The sequence below is a fragment of the Coccidioides immitis genome, assembly GCF_000149335.2.
Source record: "Coccidioides immitis RS genomic scaffold supercont3.1, whole genome shotgun sequence".
In the NCBI taxonomy this organism is placed as follows: Eukaryota; Fungi; Ascomycota; class Eurotiomycetes; order Onygenales; family Onygenaceae; genus Coccidioides; species Coccidioides immitis.
Genome location: NW_004504310.1, coordinates 5,288,978 through 5,302,284, shown reverse-complemented (window position 1 = coordinate 5,302,284; position 13,307 = coordinate 5,288,978). Strand labels below are relative to the sequence as shown.

The following is a 13,307-nucleotide window of genomic DNA, read 5'->3' as shown; positions in this document are numbered from 1 at the left end:
GGTAAGGAGCATTAATATATTGCTATATGGAAAATTCTGCATTTCAAAGGTATGGTGCTTGCATCGGTTAAAGTAAAAGACCACAGGAGGGAGACTTCTGGTATTTGAAATAAGATATATGAGTAACTTTCTATGAAAATAACAACGCCGTCTAGAATGCCGGAAAAGAGGTCTGACAACACAGAAATATAAGTACATAATATACATACATATACGCATATGTAGAGGTGTGTTTTCCCCTCACCACAACCCCAAAAACGCCCGCCAAGTGTATCATTTCATTGGATGCATTCAGGTAGTCACGAATCAACGTGGCCCGACAGCGTATTTCGTCAGCGAGGGCATGTATCTCGCATAGGCATTCGAGATGTGACTGTAAAAGTATCGCAATAGACGTATTTCGAGCCAATTATCCAGCGTACATAATGCCCATCCCCCTTTCCGCCGTTGTGCACATAGCCTCGATATCGGCCCTGAGACCTCATTCGATAACCTCGATACTCGACGAATACCGCATAATCGCATGTCTATTTGCCGCCGCGCCTGGCTTCCAAGAATAGTACCTTCTTCTTCACGACCGGATCGTATTTAAGCATGCTAAGCGGTCTGCTTGCGCGTGGTCGGACAAGGGTCTTGTAGTAGCCGGTCATGGCCATGCTGATAAGGCGAACGGCGATGGTGCGGGACTTGGCTAACATGCAAAAAAATACATCAGTATGGGATCGATCAGGTAACTAGTAAAGCCTGACTCGGGAAGAACTTGGAACGTCGCCGGGAGAAATGCGCCGGGAAGTCATTGCTTTACCTCTTTTGGCCATCTTTGTGATGGGCGGGCTGGGAACGGTACGGGAAGAGACAAGATAGGCAATTCTTATCAACTAGACGGAACGGAATGTCTCCTCTAAGGCGATGCTCTCAACTCCACCTGAATTCGGATAGCAATTGAATGACCAAATACAGTGTATCGACCATGCACGGCCAGGTGGAGGTTTTCTGCGATGCTCATGGAATGCTGACTAACGGTATTTTATCGCTATCACGTGACAAGCGCCCGAAGCGCTGACGGTCTGCAGGGCCAACTCTATCCCAACGTCCTCGCATGAGCCGATCCATCACCGCGGAGTTATGGTGAAGACTCTAATCAGCCATTGGTCCACACAAATGAGTAGGGATGTCATTGTCAAAGGCCTCACATTGGAGAGGTATCTGGGTTGGTCTCTTGACTGTCCATTCTTGACATATCGAGTATTCCCGGCTTGGAGAGAGGAAAGATCCTCATAGCCTGCTGTTATATGCAAGTGAATTCCTGTCCACCTGTTCTTCAAAACTATCAGGAGAAAAACAGATGAATCAGCAGTTTCCTCTTCAAATAAGAGGTTTCTATCCTGAATAAAGCTTTATGGTCACATAAATTGCTTATGTACTCCCCATCTTATGTGCTTGGTACCTCCTTTCAAGATCTACGGATTCCTTGACATCTCTTGAGCTGTTAGGGACCCCCCCGGTTGCGTTTTCATTTTAATTCCTTCTGGCTAGGTTTAAGTTGTTCCATCGGTGTCGTGGGAGACATCCCGGGAGGTGAACCTTGCTGCGTTTGTTCCTAATTCTCCTTTTGTTGATACAATTTTCTTTCACCAAGACTTTTACTTCAACTCCTGCCTTACTAGGATTTTTCGATGCCAATTTTGTACTCTTTCAAAAAAGTTCTCACATATATCAGCTCAACCCCTCCTTTATCTGTTGTCTTTGTTGTGATCTTCTCTCCAACTCTTAGGGACATGCCTAATTTTACATGACGGGACTCCATTTTACTATGGATCTGAGGTTTCTGCCCCAGTCCTGGTTCATGGATCTCCATGACGTCTCAGCCTTTTCTTTTCTTTGACAAATGGTTCCTAGTATATTTAGCCTTGCAACGATCTTTTCAATTTTTCAATTTTGTCAGGTTTTCTTGTCTAAATTACAACTATTTGGTATAAGTTTTCAAGAGGTCCTCAAGTTGGTATATCCTTGTTCCTCAGTTTCATTAGGCTGTGTCTTGAAGTCTTTATCCCCTGATTACCATTCCTCCCAGAGAACATCTTCCTCATCACAGTTTAGCTCGTCCTGCTATTCTAGGAACTTAATCTATTTGATTGGCCATGATACCCACCAAGTGTACAAAGAGTTGAGTGAATACTTCTTGTTCCGTGGGTGAGGAAGGGTGATCTAAAGTTTCATTTTGAGCTTAGATCGAGTATCACCGAAAACCCCAAGCCCCCAGCTTATCCCAGAGCTTACCTCTCCTCCCTGGCATCAATCGGGGAGTGCATTAAAACTCAGAAAAAACAAGTCAAGGCGGTCTTTTACAGGAAAACATCGCGAGCCCAAAAGGCACACTTCTCGAATCTCTACCTCGAGAATCACCCAAGATCAAGAGCACTCCGAAGCAGATGGATCAAAGAGCCATAAGGAGGGCAAAGATCAAATGTCAAGAGCAGTAAACCCCGACTTGAAAGACGAGAAGAGATTGGATGTTGGGGAAGCGAAGAAAGAAGCTAGTCCTGCAGCTCAAGAAAATCCTTTCGAGCAAAGCCTTACGGAACGGAAGTACGCCAGGAAGATAAGTCTTTTGTTACGTACGCAGTCGACTCGAGGTATATAAACCCCGCCCCTTGGGTTCTTCGCTAGAATGGTTAGTGAAGACCCAGAGAATTGAATTTTTACGAGTTTATTTATTTTTTCCCAATTTTTCAATGAAGCACAGTGAACTCTATGCATTTTGGTGGTACTCGAGGCTCATGACTCATAGAAGACCCCTGCAGAGATGCCCATCATGTTGGCGGGAAGAGTTGTTCGGGGTTGCCGGAGCGCGCTGCGCTGACCCCAAAGGTACTTGCCCAGGTTCAAAATGTAAGAAGTATGACGGAGTACATCAGAAGCTCCAAGAGGCATCTATTAGTTAAGATATCCAGTTCGTTTACGGAGTACAACCGGCAATTCGAAGTGAAATTCAGGCAACGACCATTGGTTGCTCACGGGACCTCTCACGATTCGACTGGGCATCTAAATATGGACTGAGACTCGACGCTTTCACTCGCCCCCGAAAGCACAAGCCAAGCACTGCCCCACGCCAAACGAACCAACAGAAATCCTGGTCAAAGCAATGGTGCCAAGAACCAGCTAGTTTGGACCCAGGAGGATGACGTTGTGATTAACTGGATTGGGAATCGGAAGGAGTTCGTGGATCGGCCATCTTTCCCTGGCTAGTCCGAGATAGTAAGAAAGCAAGAGCCTTATTGTGATCAGTTTAGGCATCATGGTTCAAAATAGATTTTATCGGTTTTGGGTGTTTGCCCCAGGGGGGTGAGGTTTGGGTTCAGCTGGTCAGGGTTTAGCCAAGCGATAACTTCCAACGAGTGATTGGTGGTGTTGGCTGCTTGTTTTTGTTATTACTCCGTACTCCGTACGGAGTACATCATATGCACACCTTCTGCAGCTCACGTCATAACTTGAGTATTTCTCTTTTCACCCCCTTTTTCCTTTTTTTTTTTTTTTTTTTTTTTTTTTTTTCGGCTAGGATACTGATTAAGGGTTGCTACGGATGGAGCTATTGATGCAGGATGGAAGACAAAGTAGCAGACAAAGCAAATTTATTTAATAAATGTCTGCAGAGGAATGTTTTTCCTCCAGTTGTATTTACATAGTTGGGCTGGTAGGATAATATACACAGCGTATGGTACATAAAAGTACAAGTAGGTATCTGGACATTAACAAGAGCAGCACAATGTAACAAGCAACAATGTTGGCAAAATATGCTGCAAAAGACAAGTCTCCTCTTTCTTGTCTCTCTTTATTCTTCTTCCCTTGTCTGGAACCTTTCTCTGTTCCGGACCTTCTCATCAATTTCTCTCCTTGGGGTCAGGGTTTTAGGCGGTGCCTCCCCCCCCAACATGTGACCGAGCGAAAAGCGCATTCAGGCGGACGTGATCATTCCAGCTCGCCACCAAAGCAAACTAACTGCCTTGCCAAATAAGGGAATTTTTGCCGCAACGGAAAAAAAATTGGCGTCGGTTGCCCGGAATATTCTTTTGATTAGAGCGTAAAGCTGTTGATAAAAGTTCTTGGTTCAATCCCACAATAGCCAGGAACACTATAAGAAAATATTTTTGGCGTCTTGAAATTGAAGAGTGTCGTGTTCGAATGTGACCCCGAACTAATTCATCGGAGATACTGGTGAGGAGTCTTGATTCGAGGACCAGTGTAGTGCTTTTCGAGAGGCTTGACAGACAAGTCTTCTTTGTACAAGGTGCCGCGCAAGTTGCCATCGTCGGGGCGCTTCTGGACGGCCTTAGTTTGTTGGATCGTAAGAGCCTTAGAATCGTCACGATTACCAGGTTGCATCGCGACAGGCGTTTCAAGCATCTGGGGGCCCGCTGGGGTAACGGGCGTTGCAGGTCCTTGCTCAGCGTCACTTCGTTGGTCGTGGACGACGACGCGAGCCTGTGCTTTCTTAATCTTGAGGCCGTACTCAAGTGCACGCATCAATTCAGAGACAGCCTCAAAGTTGGCTGGGATTTCGATTTCGTGGACAAGACCGCGGTTTTTCGCCGCGACGGAGTAGGCTTTGCCGTTGTGGGTGTAGACATATTGAGCCATGTTGGTGACATGGCGAGCGCCGCGTGCGCAAAGAGACTGGCCGGTTCGGAGTGTTGTGTAAGGATGGGCACATGGAGCACAGTGTGAGGCGTGGGCGGCATAACGCTCCATCACGTACCACTCGTCATCGAGCGGTAGGCGGGCGACGGGCCCCTGGGCCTGGGGGGAGCAGGGGGCGACGAAGGACGGCATTTTGAAATGGTACGAGGCCAGATACAATGGGCTAGAGAAGTGCCCCTTTATAGGAGTAGCACTCGGAGGGGAGAAGCGTGCTTCGCGCAGGTAGAGGTTTCGCTGCTATGAATACAAAGTATACCACACCTTGTTGCAGACTTCGCAGTTTTCGAGTTCCAATGGAGAATTGCAGATAGAATGCAGAAAATGCTTGATCCGCTCTGGAGCAGCGGGGGGTTCGCAGCGGTATTTGTAGCCCCAGGACCATCCATATCTGATGACTGCACCCCGGCAAGTGTCTGCGCACCCAGGAGAGCGCATGAAGCTTAGATCGCCTCCTGACCAATGATGGCTGTGGTGGATGGAGGGTTGGGTGCCTGGGTTAGCGGTAAAAATAGCCCCTGTCATCTGTACGATACGGTCACCGTGCACTGACGTCAGATGATTTGGCGCTTAAACGGACTTGATACGGCGTAACGATACGGTATCCGTCGACAGGCAGATGGTTTCTCCGTCCTGCTCTGCCTTGCAGTGACGCTAAGCCCGAACGGGCGTCGCCGCTGGGCCAAGAGTCAAGACTCCGGGGGAGTTCGCGGGAGTCAGGCGGCTGCTGCAACGCTGGCTGGTGTAGAGCGCTCTCCACACAACTGACGTGAGCGACCGATTACTGCCAGGCATTGAACTGCTGGCCTGCGCTCATGTTAAAGGGTATTTTGCTCTTCCTCCGGCTGACCCCGACCATGCTCTTGGTGTTTGGCTAGAAGCAGAGAGTTTGTCCCGGGATGGTTGACAATAGGGAGCTCTCGCCAATGATGACACATTTCACTAAGAACCCTAATAATGCTGTTGTTTCTGCAGAAAACGTGAGTCGACAGCATTGCCCAATGAGGACTTGATGTCGGCTGGCGAACGGGTGGCGAGGAGGTGCACCCCAGAGAGTTCGTCCACCCCACTGCGTCAATGACTCAAGCCATCATTGCACTCCTCCTCACTCTGCTCCTTCGAGACCCGCACCCCGCCAGCGTCTCTCCGTTCTGGCCGGTAAGGCTGTGCTGCCACTGGTTTTAGTCTCTGATTAGTTCGCTTGGAGCCACACTTGAGGGCCGAGAGGCTGTTCCAACCTACACGCTGAACAGACTCTGGGGGCTCCTATTCAGGAACGGAGCTGTCAAGAGCGCCTGGCTGTGCACCTCTCAGAATCCTGCCATTACCGTATCATTGTCTTGGACTGTGGTCGAGGTCGTCTTCGCTGTTGTCCACTTTACCGTTCGTCCAACTGCCCACACAGCCTCATTGCGGCTCGTTGTGCGCGCTAATCCATAACCAGCTAGACCATCCGCTCAACTGCCGCTAGTCCTGTCTGGGGAAAGCTCAGCAAATCAGCCACAGCTCCAGCCACAGCCGTCGCATCTGGCGCCAAACTTCATCCCGTCGTGTTCGCTCTCATCCAACAGACACCAACCCAAGACTTTACTCCTTCTTGCAGCCAATGCAATCGCAATTCAATTCTATTTTGATGCCCATACATTGGTGAACCTTTTCCTGATCCACGCTGGTGGAAACCTAGAATTCGACAACCAGAACAGGGGCTGAAAGAGACGACCTGTCCCTGTGGTACCAACCCCTTCTCTGCCTGTTGGTCTATACCAATCTCAATTCCTATTTCCACCATTCTGGACTCTAGCTTGATCATTCAAGGTCAGGGGCTGTGCGTTTTACGATTACCCAAGGCTGATCAGAAGTGCCCGAACTTGGATCGTTGACCTTGTTGAGACGTCCCCTAGTGCCCCTGGAGTTCCATCTGGCGCCCTCCAAGCTTTCTCTTGATAGCGGGAGCAAGTTGTTTCTCTTTTTGCCACTACAAGCGGGCGTTTGCCTTGCGGCTTGGTAGATTCCATTATTCACCCAACCTTTGGCCTTTGAGGGTTTGCTCCATACTTTCTTGGCATATATTGTGATAGCCGCCGAGGCCAAAACGTCCCCGGTGGATTTTTGTCAGAAGCTGGGTGACACCGTCATGGGCCTTGGAGTACGGATGCTACTTGCTGATTTTGACGAGCAGGTGAAGTGCCTCTTCCAACAGACCATACATTCGGGATCCTTGTCTCCAACAGGGATAAAGTGATGAGGTCATCGAGTGCATTCAACAACATCATGAACAGAGGGTCTGCCTTGTTGCCTACATGACTTCCATCTAGTAATTCATGATCCTTCTTTCTTTTTTTCCTCCCTGTCTGCTGCCAAGAAAATACGTTCATTGAGCCGTTTGCACTTTCACGTCAGTGGCAAACCTGTTTTTCCTTTTCTCCCTCTCGGCCGTCTTTGGGGCAACAATCTACAAGGTCTGTTGGTATTTCACTTCGACATCGATGTCTAGTCCTTCTGGTTCTCCAATCATGAGGCTATAACGGCATTCACTGCGGGATACCGTCACGTCACATGTACCGTCACGTCACATGCATGCCATTTGTGACCATTAAACCACCAAAGCCTTCCCAATACAGGCCCCTTGCTTTGGAGCAGCTGTCTCTTTTCCGCGCTCAGTTACGGACTACGGCTTGCCCGAAGCCCAGACATCCCGCTGTTCCTTGGAACAATCCCAATTTTTTGCTTTGGCGCCATTTCCGTCTTTCTTAGCTCCAACCAATTATCCCTATCAACCTCTCTAGGGGCGGAAATGCAACGCCACTCAGCGTAGTATACCCAATCTTACGACTTTCGGCGCCCTAAGACACCCGGCAGGATAAACCCCCTCCCCTCCCCTAATGATGAGCAGGGATCTCCGTTCATGTGAGGGTAATTGCAAATGCTAGACTCCAAAAGGGAATACCCTACTCCGTGGTGCCCATATATCTCTCCATTCCACAACAGGATTGGCTGAACCCCAAACTCTACCTAATTTTCTCCCTATTTCAAGCTTATAGCTGCTGGGAAATCCCAAGAGGGCCAAGAGGGTATTCGAATCTCCATCCTTGTCAAATAAACCAAAATATGTTAAGGATATCAATCACAACTGGAAGGAGTATTTCCATGCAATGTATATACATACGTCTCCAAGCCTCGAAGGCAGGATATTACAAATCCAATTCAAACCCTTAGCTCCGTCCCCTCATAACTTCACAAGACCAGAGTCCAAACAACAAGTGCGCAGCGAAGAAAAACCGAACTGCCCTAAAATGGGTATATAGCAAAAGGGAAACAATCGAATGTAGAAACACTACATAGGAATAAAAGACAAAGACTAGATTCGAAATGTTTATAGAACAACTCCTAAAAACTCCCTTCCCTTCACTGCGGTAGATATGTGCCAGGGGAGGACATCGTCACCTTGTGCGTGGAAAATTCCTTTTGTCCTTGCCAGAGTTACGAGGTCACGGTATACGCGCAATGTATCCTTCAGCACCATTTCGCTTGGAATGCGGGAGTGTGTGAAAATTAAGTTCACGCACAATGAGGCCAGTCCCTCCGTGTCGCTAGTTCCATCGCGGCGACGAAGAAGGTATCCGCTGGCGAGTGCTGGGTGATAGTTAGCTAGAGAAGGTGAGATATTGACGCGGTGGGACAAAGTAATGGACCAAGTTTCCTCTGTTTTGTCAATAAGAATAGTTTCAGAGTCGGCAGGGTCGAGAGATTGTGCGATAGGTGTTTGTGCTTGTTCAGCCGACGATGGGGGAGGAGTAGGTGCGGCAGCGGATGGGTCGGGAGAAGGCATGCTAGGATTTGGAGTCGAGACTGGGGTCGACGTGGTGGGTCCAGTTAATGTACTCGGTTGGAGGGGTGGAGGAGGGAGTTTGAAAAAGAGGCAAGGCTTCGGATTGACACTGAGCAGCGTTAACTCGATTTTAGTGGGCTTGGTTTGGTTATGATGTTGTGCCATAGACACCCAAGCTATGAAAAGGAAGTTAGCCGAAACTTGTTTTTAAGGATGGGCATCGCCTTGCAAGGTATAACTGATACCTTCTGCTTCGTCCAACTCCAGGGGTTCATCCTTGACCACCATAACCCGCCAGTAAGCATGGGATTTGCCAATGATATGCCGTGTGACGCTCCATATGTCTGCTCTGATTTCAGAGGCTGGTCTAGAGATGGTGGAGCCTCTTTCACGTAAGCAGTAGGTCATTGTCAACTGATCTCTTCCTAAATTATCCGTCCAGGCAGCCGTGACCCAACGCTGATCGATGCTCTGAGAATATGCAACATGGATAGAATGCTTTTCGGCCAAGGGAGACCCGGAATCCGGTGTAAGCTTGAACGGAACAATCTTGGGAGCCGGTTTAGCCAAAGTGAACGGTGGTGCACAGCCAAGAAGATCAGAGGAGCGGTTTTTAGGAGGACAACGAGAGTAAACTTCGAACGCTAAATGTAGATAATCTTGTTGGGAGGGTACCACAAGCGAAGTTAAAGACGCGATAAAATCTAAGGGGATTATTTGTAAAGCGACCTCGTTAAGCCGAATAGTATGCTTTTCAAAATTGGACACGTATTTTCGAAATAGAAAAAGAAACGCCGTACAAATATCGACGACTGCGGCTTCATACGGAAATGGATTGGCAATATATACGAGTATGTTCTCGCTACCTGGAGGTAAACAGGAAATAACATCACCTATTGAAGTATTAGCAAACATATGTGAAGTTCAAATAAGACCCTTACCAAGATGCTCGCATGTAGTTTGCAATCTATTCATAATCGCTGTATAATCACGAATACTTGTGCACTCTAAACCCCATGGAATTAAGCCCTTCGAGTCTTGTGGGCGAGAATGTTGTCCAAGGTTGGCACTTGAATATAGCAAGCCCATCCTACCAAGAAACGCGTCTGCACCTTCCTCTGCGCTTTCTGGATAGATACAATAGGCAAGGATGTCCTTTTGGCCTTGTGTAGGCTCGAACCCGAACGGCTCCCAGAAGAATATGGCGGGAGGGAGAACTTCAAGCTCGCCTTTCCCACGATGAATCCTTATATGAGGAGGATCTAATTTTGACATCGAACCGACGGTCAGATATCGGAAATCTTTCCGCAGACCTTGAATTGAAGTATCAACGTCGATGGCCGTATAACGCTTGATGTCAAAGTTACTAAACTTGCCATACCAGCTATCCTTACTTGTAGAACTGAGGGGTAGAGCGTTCTGTTGGTCAAGCCCAATCGAAGTGCGTCTCTCCAAAACATGACTCAAGCTAGACTGGGTAACTTGGTCCACAACGATCTGTGCAACCTGGATCAAATCATCTCTTCGGAGGAGTACTGGGAAACGCCCGCTTGTTGACGTAAAATAACCATCTAAAGTCCAATCGATGGCCCTGAAAAGAAGTGTCCGTAGAAATGACAGCGTATTCGCGTTCATTCCTGTATTCGAGAATTCAGTATTAACCGTCAATGGCTCCAATGGAGACGGCGTAAAGTCTAGGTCCTTGAAGCGCTGGCTATTATCTCTTGAGGCCGAAAGTACGCGGAGACCACGGTTAGAATAATCTAGCGGGGTAGTCTCAGGCTCACTATCGTCCTCGCTAGACTCAGCAGAAGAGTCTGAACTAGATTGCATGCCACTCTTCAATCGGTCTCTAGACGAATCTTCCATGGGAAGCGCACGCCGTTCTTCATTGCGCCACTCAGGGATACCAACTCTGGGTATATCTGACGGATGCATTTCCATCTGATCGCTCTCGGCGTTGGGGAGAAACCAAAACCTCCCATCCAATTCGTATTTCCCATCCGAAAGACTGAGGTCCTCTCCGAAAGACAAGGGTTCGTAGCCGCTCCTGGCCTTCCGGTTTGTTGGGTGTTTGTCAAATGACGTTGTGGTAGGAATACCAGAGTTGCCTGAGAACAAAATCTTCCTGATAATCGAAGGGCTGAGAGGTTGATGGGGGGTTACGGGTGTGGGGGAGATAATGTTTCCAGATTCAATAGGTAGGTCCGCCTGAACGTTTTCCTTCGGGCTAGAAACAGCGGGAGGAACCAAAACCACACGGTGCTCGCGGTTCCTCATAGAATCTTTCCTTTCTTCTGGCTCTGCTGAGCCCGCGGGACGCTCAACCGCATCGTGAGATGTGCCGGCAATGTCGAGAGCGTCCCCGTCGTGGGCCCCATGACTATTTTGAAGGCTGGTATTAACTCTGCCCATTGATACATCAATACTGCCTGGGAATGCTGCAAAATCTGGCTCGTCAAAAAAGTTGAAATCAGCCTCTGTGATTTGCTTTGGAGCAAAGTCACCATCAAGCTCATCGAACAAATCGTCATCTGCAGTTGTATCATACATGCCTGATCCAATTTCCAATGCAGTGGTCGTTATATCAACCGGCGGTAACGAATTTGACGTTGACTGACAACCCGCACCTGATATGTTCACATCAGAACGCCGAGATGTATTTTGTGGGTGAGCATGGCTTAAGCTGGACACGCCAGGAAGAGTCAGTACATCGGAGGAACCAGCAGCAACCAGGCCGGTTCCCGTAACAGCACCAGGTGGAGTTGGATAAACAGCTCCTGCAGACAAATCCGAAAAATCAATCTTTCGAGCCAAACTGGCAAATATTTCTGAGCTGCTGGTTTTCTCCGTAGTTCCCGTAGCCTCAGGTTGCATTCCTTCCGCAACGTGTGTCTCTACAGCCATCTGATCTTCTGGCGATGTCCTGGTAGTCATTTCTGTAACCCACTTTTCAGCCAGGCTCAATGGGTCCAAAGTTGCGGCATCAAGATATTCAGCTCTCTTATCAAGCGCGAGACATTGTTCACTGGAGCGTTTGAAGCATAACCGAGCAGGCCAGAGAAATCTTTTATACGCGATTGACTTTCGATTCTCCCCTGCTGTTCCACCCAACCGAGATTCGAACGGATTAAGTGCTTCCACCTCGATCCATGTTTCCGTGTCTGGGTCAACCGAACCAAGCCCAAACATTCGGAGTCTTACGCAGACAGCTCGTTTCCACTCTCTTAGATAAAGAAGGTTTCCTCCCCCAGGGAATTCGAACTCGCCATAGTCACCAACTGACGGATCCCACTGGGGACCGCTTGAATGTCCTGGGTCTGCTCCGATATACCGACAGAGGGACCCTGTTGGTGCAAGCCATATGTCTTCATGTAAGGACACATCACTTATACTATCAGCACCCGCGGTCGTAGATAGTTGCTGCAATCCCCACTGTGGGATGGTACGCCAGGATATAATGAGAGATTTGAAACTAAATTCAATGTTAAGGGTCGAGAGAAGCGATCTAGGCCCCAAGGTTGGGTCGGCATTAATACCTTGACCAAGCTTTTCGTCAGGGGCTGAGGTGGTAAATAGAGCTCTTTTCCCAAGGGGTATTGCTCCATGTAATTGTGTCGCACGGAGGGAAAGCGAACCCGCAATGGCAGAGGTGAATGCTTTATAAAACGCCGACGACGTCACAATTTCTCGGTTAATCGGACAATCCTCATTTGTATTTGCAAACTTTTGTTGAGACAATGGAGAGAAAATAGTCCCTTGGGGCTCCGCCATAAGGCGCTTAATGAGATATCCGAGTGGTGTAAACTCTGCATGGAATTCTACATCCCAAAATTAGCACACCGTATGACCTAGGATGTTGAGACTACATCGACTTACGCTTAAATGTAATCGCCCCGATTTGAAGGCTAGTCAAGGAGCAGTCACTTTCCAACACAGAAAATGGTTGGAGTTGATCAAATTCACCATTATGTGAAAATACCCATAAGCCATTTCCACCCGGAATAGCATCAACAAGGCATCCTTGGTCCCGTATTAAAAGGATTGCAGATTCAAGTTCGATTGCAAGAGCCGAACTTGGATCCTCTAACACACCAGCGCCAGGGGAAGGTAGCTGATGGGATTCAATGTAATATATTTTCCAGTGTATGGTGGAGTATATTTCCTAGAAATATAAGTCGGCTTTGAAGCAAGAGATCAAGCGGAACGGAGTTAAACTTACGGTCATCCGAAAATTAGTGACCGCCCCCGCTGGGAACTCCATTATGCATCAAGTTGTCCTTATCACCACGACTGGCCGCCATGGAAATTGGGTCGCATAAAGGCATATAAAATAGGAAATGGCGGAGATTCATTTCCAACGCCAAACAAAGCACCTCTGTGCCTATCTTAAAGAATCGAAATACGCTTGGCTTCCAACGTCTTCATAGAGTCTCCGCATGGTCGGGAGAACAGTCTGTGATGTCAGATTGCCAAGGCAGGAAAGGTCTGCCTATTATGATCACAGCTGTATAACTAGCACGGTGGCGCTTTTTATCCCCGTGAATAAATAGAGAAACCCAGCAACGGCAGTGTTATGGGGCAACATCGACTCGGCAATCCATGGACGCGAGCCTTGGAGTCGAGATGCGATGTTTGATATCGGATTTGAAGATCTTCGGCGCCAAGGACCTTAATGCCGTACCATACCATATCCGGACTAGCACCCACTTTGAGCTCTGCAGATCTTGGCATCAGATAATTATTTCGATTTTTCGTCGCAAAGGATATTTCTATCTCTTGC

At 48.1% G+C, this 13,307-nt stretch overlaps 6 protein-coding genes across 6 annotated transcripts; 3 read left to right on the top strand and 3 right to left on the bottom strand.

The window, feature by feature from the left end:
• Positions 1-81: 81 nt before the first annotated feature.
• CIMG_01215 (mitochondrial 54S ribosomal protein YmL39) lies at positions 82-970 on the bottom strand. The gene is made up of 2 exons (XM_001247443.2): positions 806-970; positions 82-691 (listed from the first exon to the last, which is right to left on the bottom strand). The coding sequence occupies exons 1-2, from the start codon at positions 816-818 to the stop codon at positions 528-530; spliced, it is 177 nt and encodes a 58-aa protein (XP_001247444.1). The 5' UTR covers positions 819-970; the 3' UTR covers positions 82-527.
• Positions 971-1,662: 692 nt separating this feature from the next.
• On the top strand, positions 1,663-3,174 carry CIMG_12800 (uncharacterized protein). The gene is made up of 3 exons (XM_004445773.1): positions 1,663-2,166; positions 2,232-2,674; positions 2,795-3,174. Exons 1-2 carry the CDS (start codon positions 1,889-1,891, stop codon positions 2,449-2,451), a joined length of 498 nt encoding a protein of 165 aa, XP_004445830.1. The 5' UTR covers positions 1,663-1,888; the 3' UTR covers positions 2,452-2,674; positions 2,795-3,174.
• Positions 1,665-3,185, top strand: CIMG_01216 (uncharacterized protein; the record flags this gene model as incomplete). Its single annotated transcript, XM_012358781.1, has 4 exons — positions 1,665-2,166; positions 2,232-2,636; positions 2,792-2,892; positions 2,955-3,185. Exons 2-4 carry the CDS (start codon positions 2,468-2,470, stop codon positions 3,183-3,185), a joined length of 501 nt encoding a protein of 166 aa, XP_012214204.1. The 5' UTR covers positions 1,665-2,166; positions 2,232-2,467.
• Positions 3,186-3,616: 431 nt separating this feature from the next.
• Positions 3,617-6,051, bottom strand: CIMG_01217 (uncharacterized protein). The gene is made up of 2 exons (XM_001247445.2): positions 5,938-6,051; positions 3,617-5,870 (listed from the first exon to the last, which is right to left on the bottom strand). Exon 2 carries the CDS (start codon positions 4,828-4,830, stop codon positions 4,201-4,203), a length of 630 nt encoding a protein of 209 aa, XP_001247446.1. The 5' UTR covers positions 4,831-5,870; positions 5,938-6,051; the 3' UTR covers positions 3,617-4,200.
• CIMG_01218 (uncharacterized protein) lies at positions 5,773-6,135 on the top strand (the record flags this gene model as incomplete). The annotated part of the gene is made up of 2 exons (XM_001247446.2): positions 5,773-5,853; positions 5,881-6,135. 2 exons carry the CDS (start codon positions 5,773-5,775, stop codon positions 6,133-6,135), a joined length of 336 nt encoding a protein of 111 aa, XP_001247447.2.
• Positions 6,136-7,797: 1,662 nt separating this feature from the next.
• CIMG_01219 (mediator for RNA polymerase II transcription subunit 13) lies at positions 7,798-13,133 on the bottom strand. The gene is made up of 5 exons (XM_001247447.2): positions 12,747-13,133; positions 12,404-12,689; positions 9,466-12,345; positions 8,770-9,417; positions 7,798-8,700 (listed from the first exon to the last, which is right to left on the bottom strand). The coding sequence occupies exons 1-5, from the start codon at positions 12,786-12,788 to the stop codon at positions 8,069-8,071; spliced, it is 4,488 nt and encodes a 1,495-aa protein (XP_001247448.1). The 5' UTR covers positions 12,789-13,133; the 3' UTR covers positions 7,798-8,068.
• Positions 13,134-13,307: the final 174 nt, after the last annotated feature.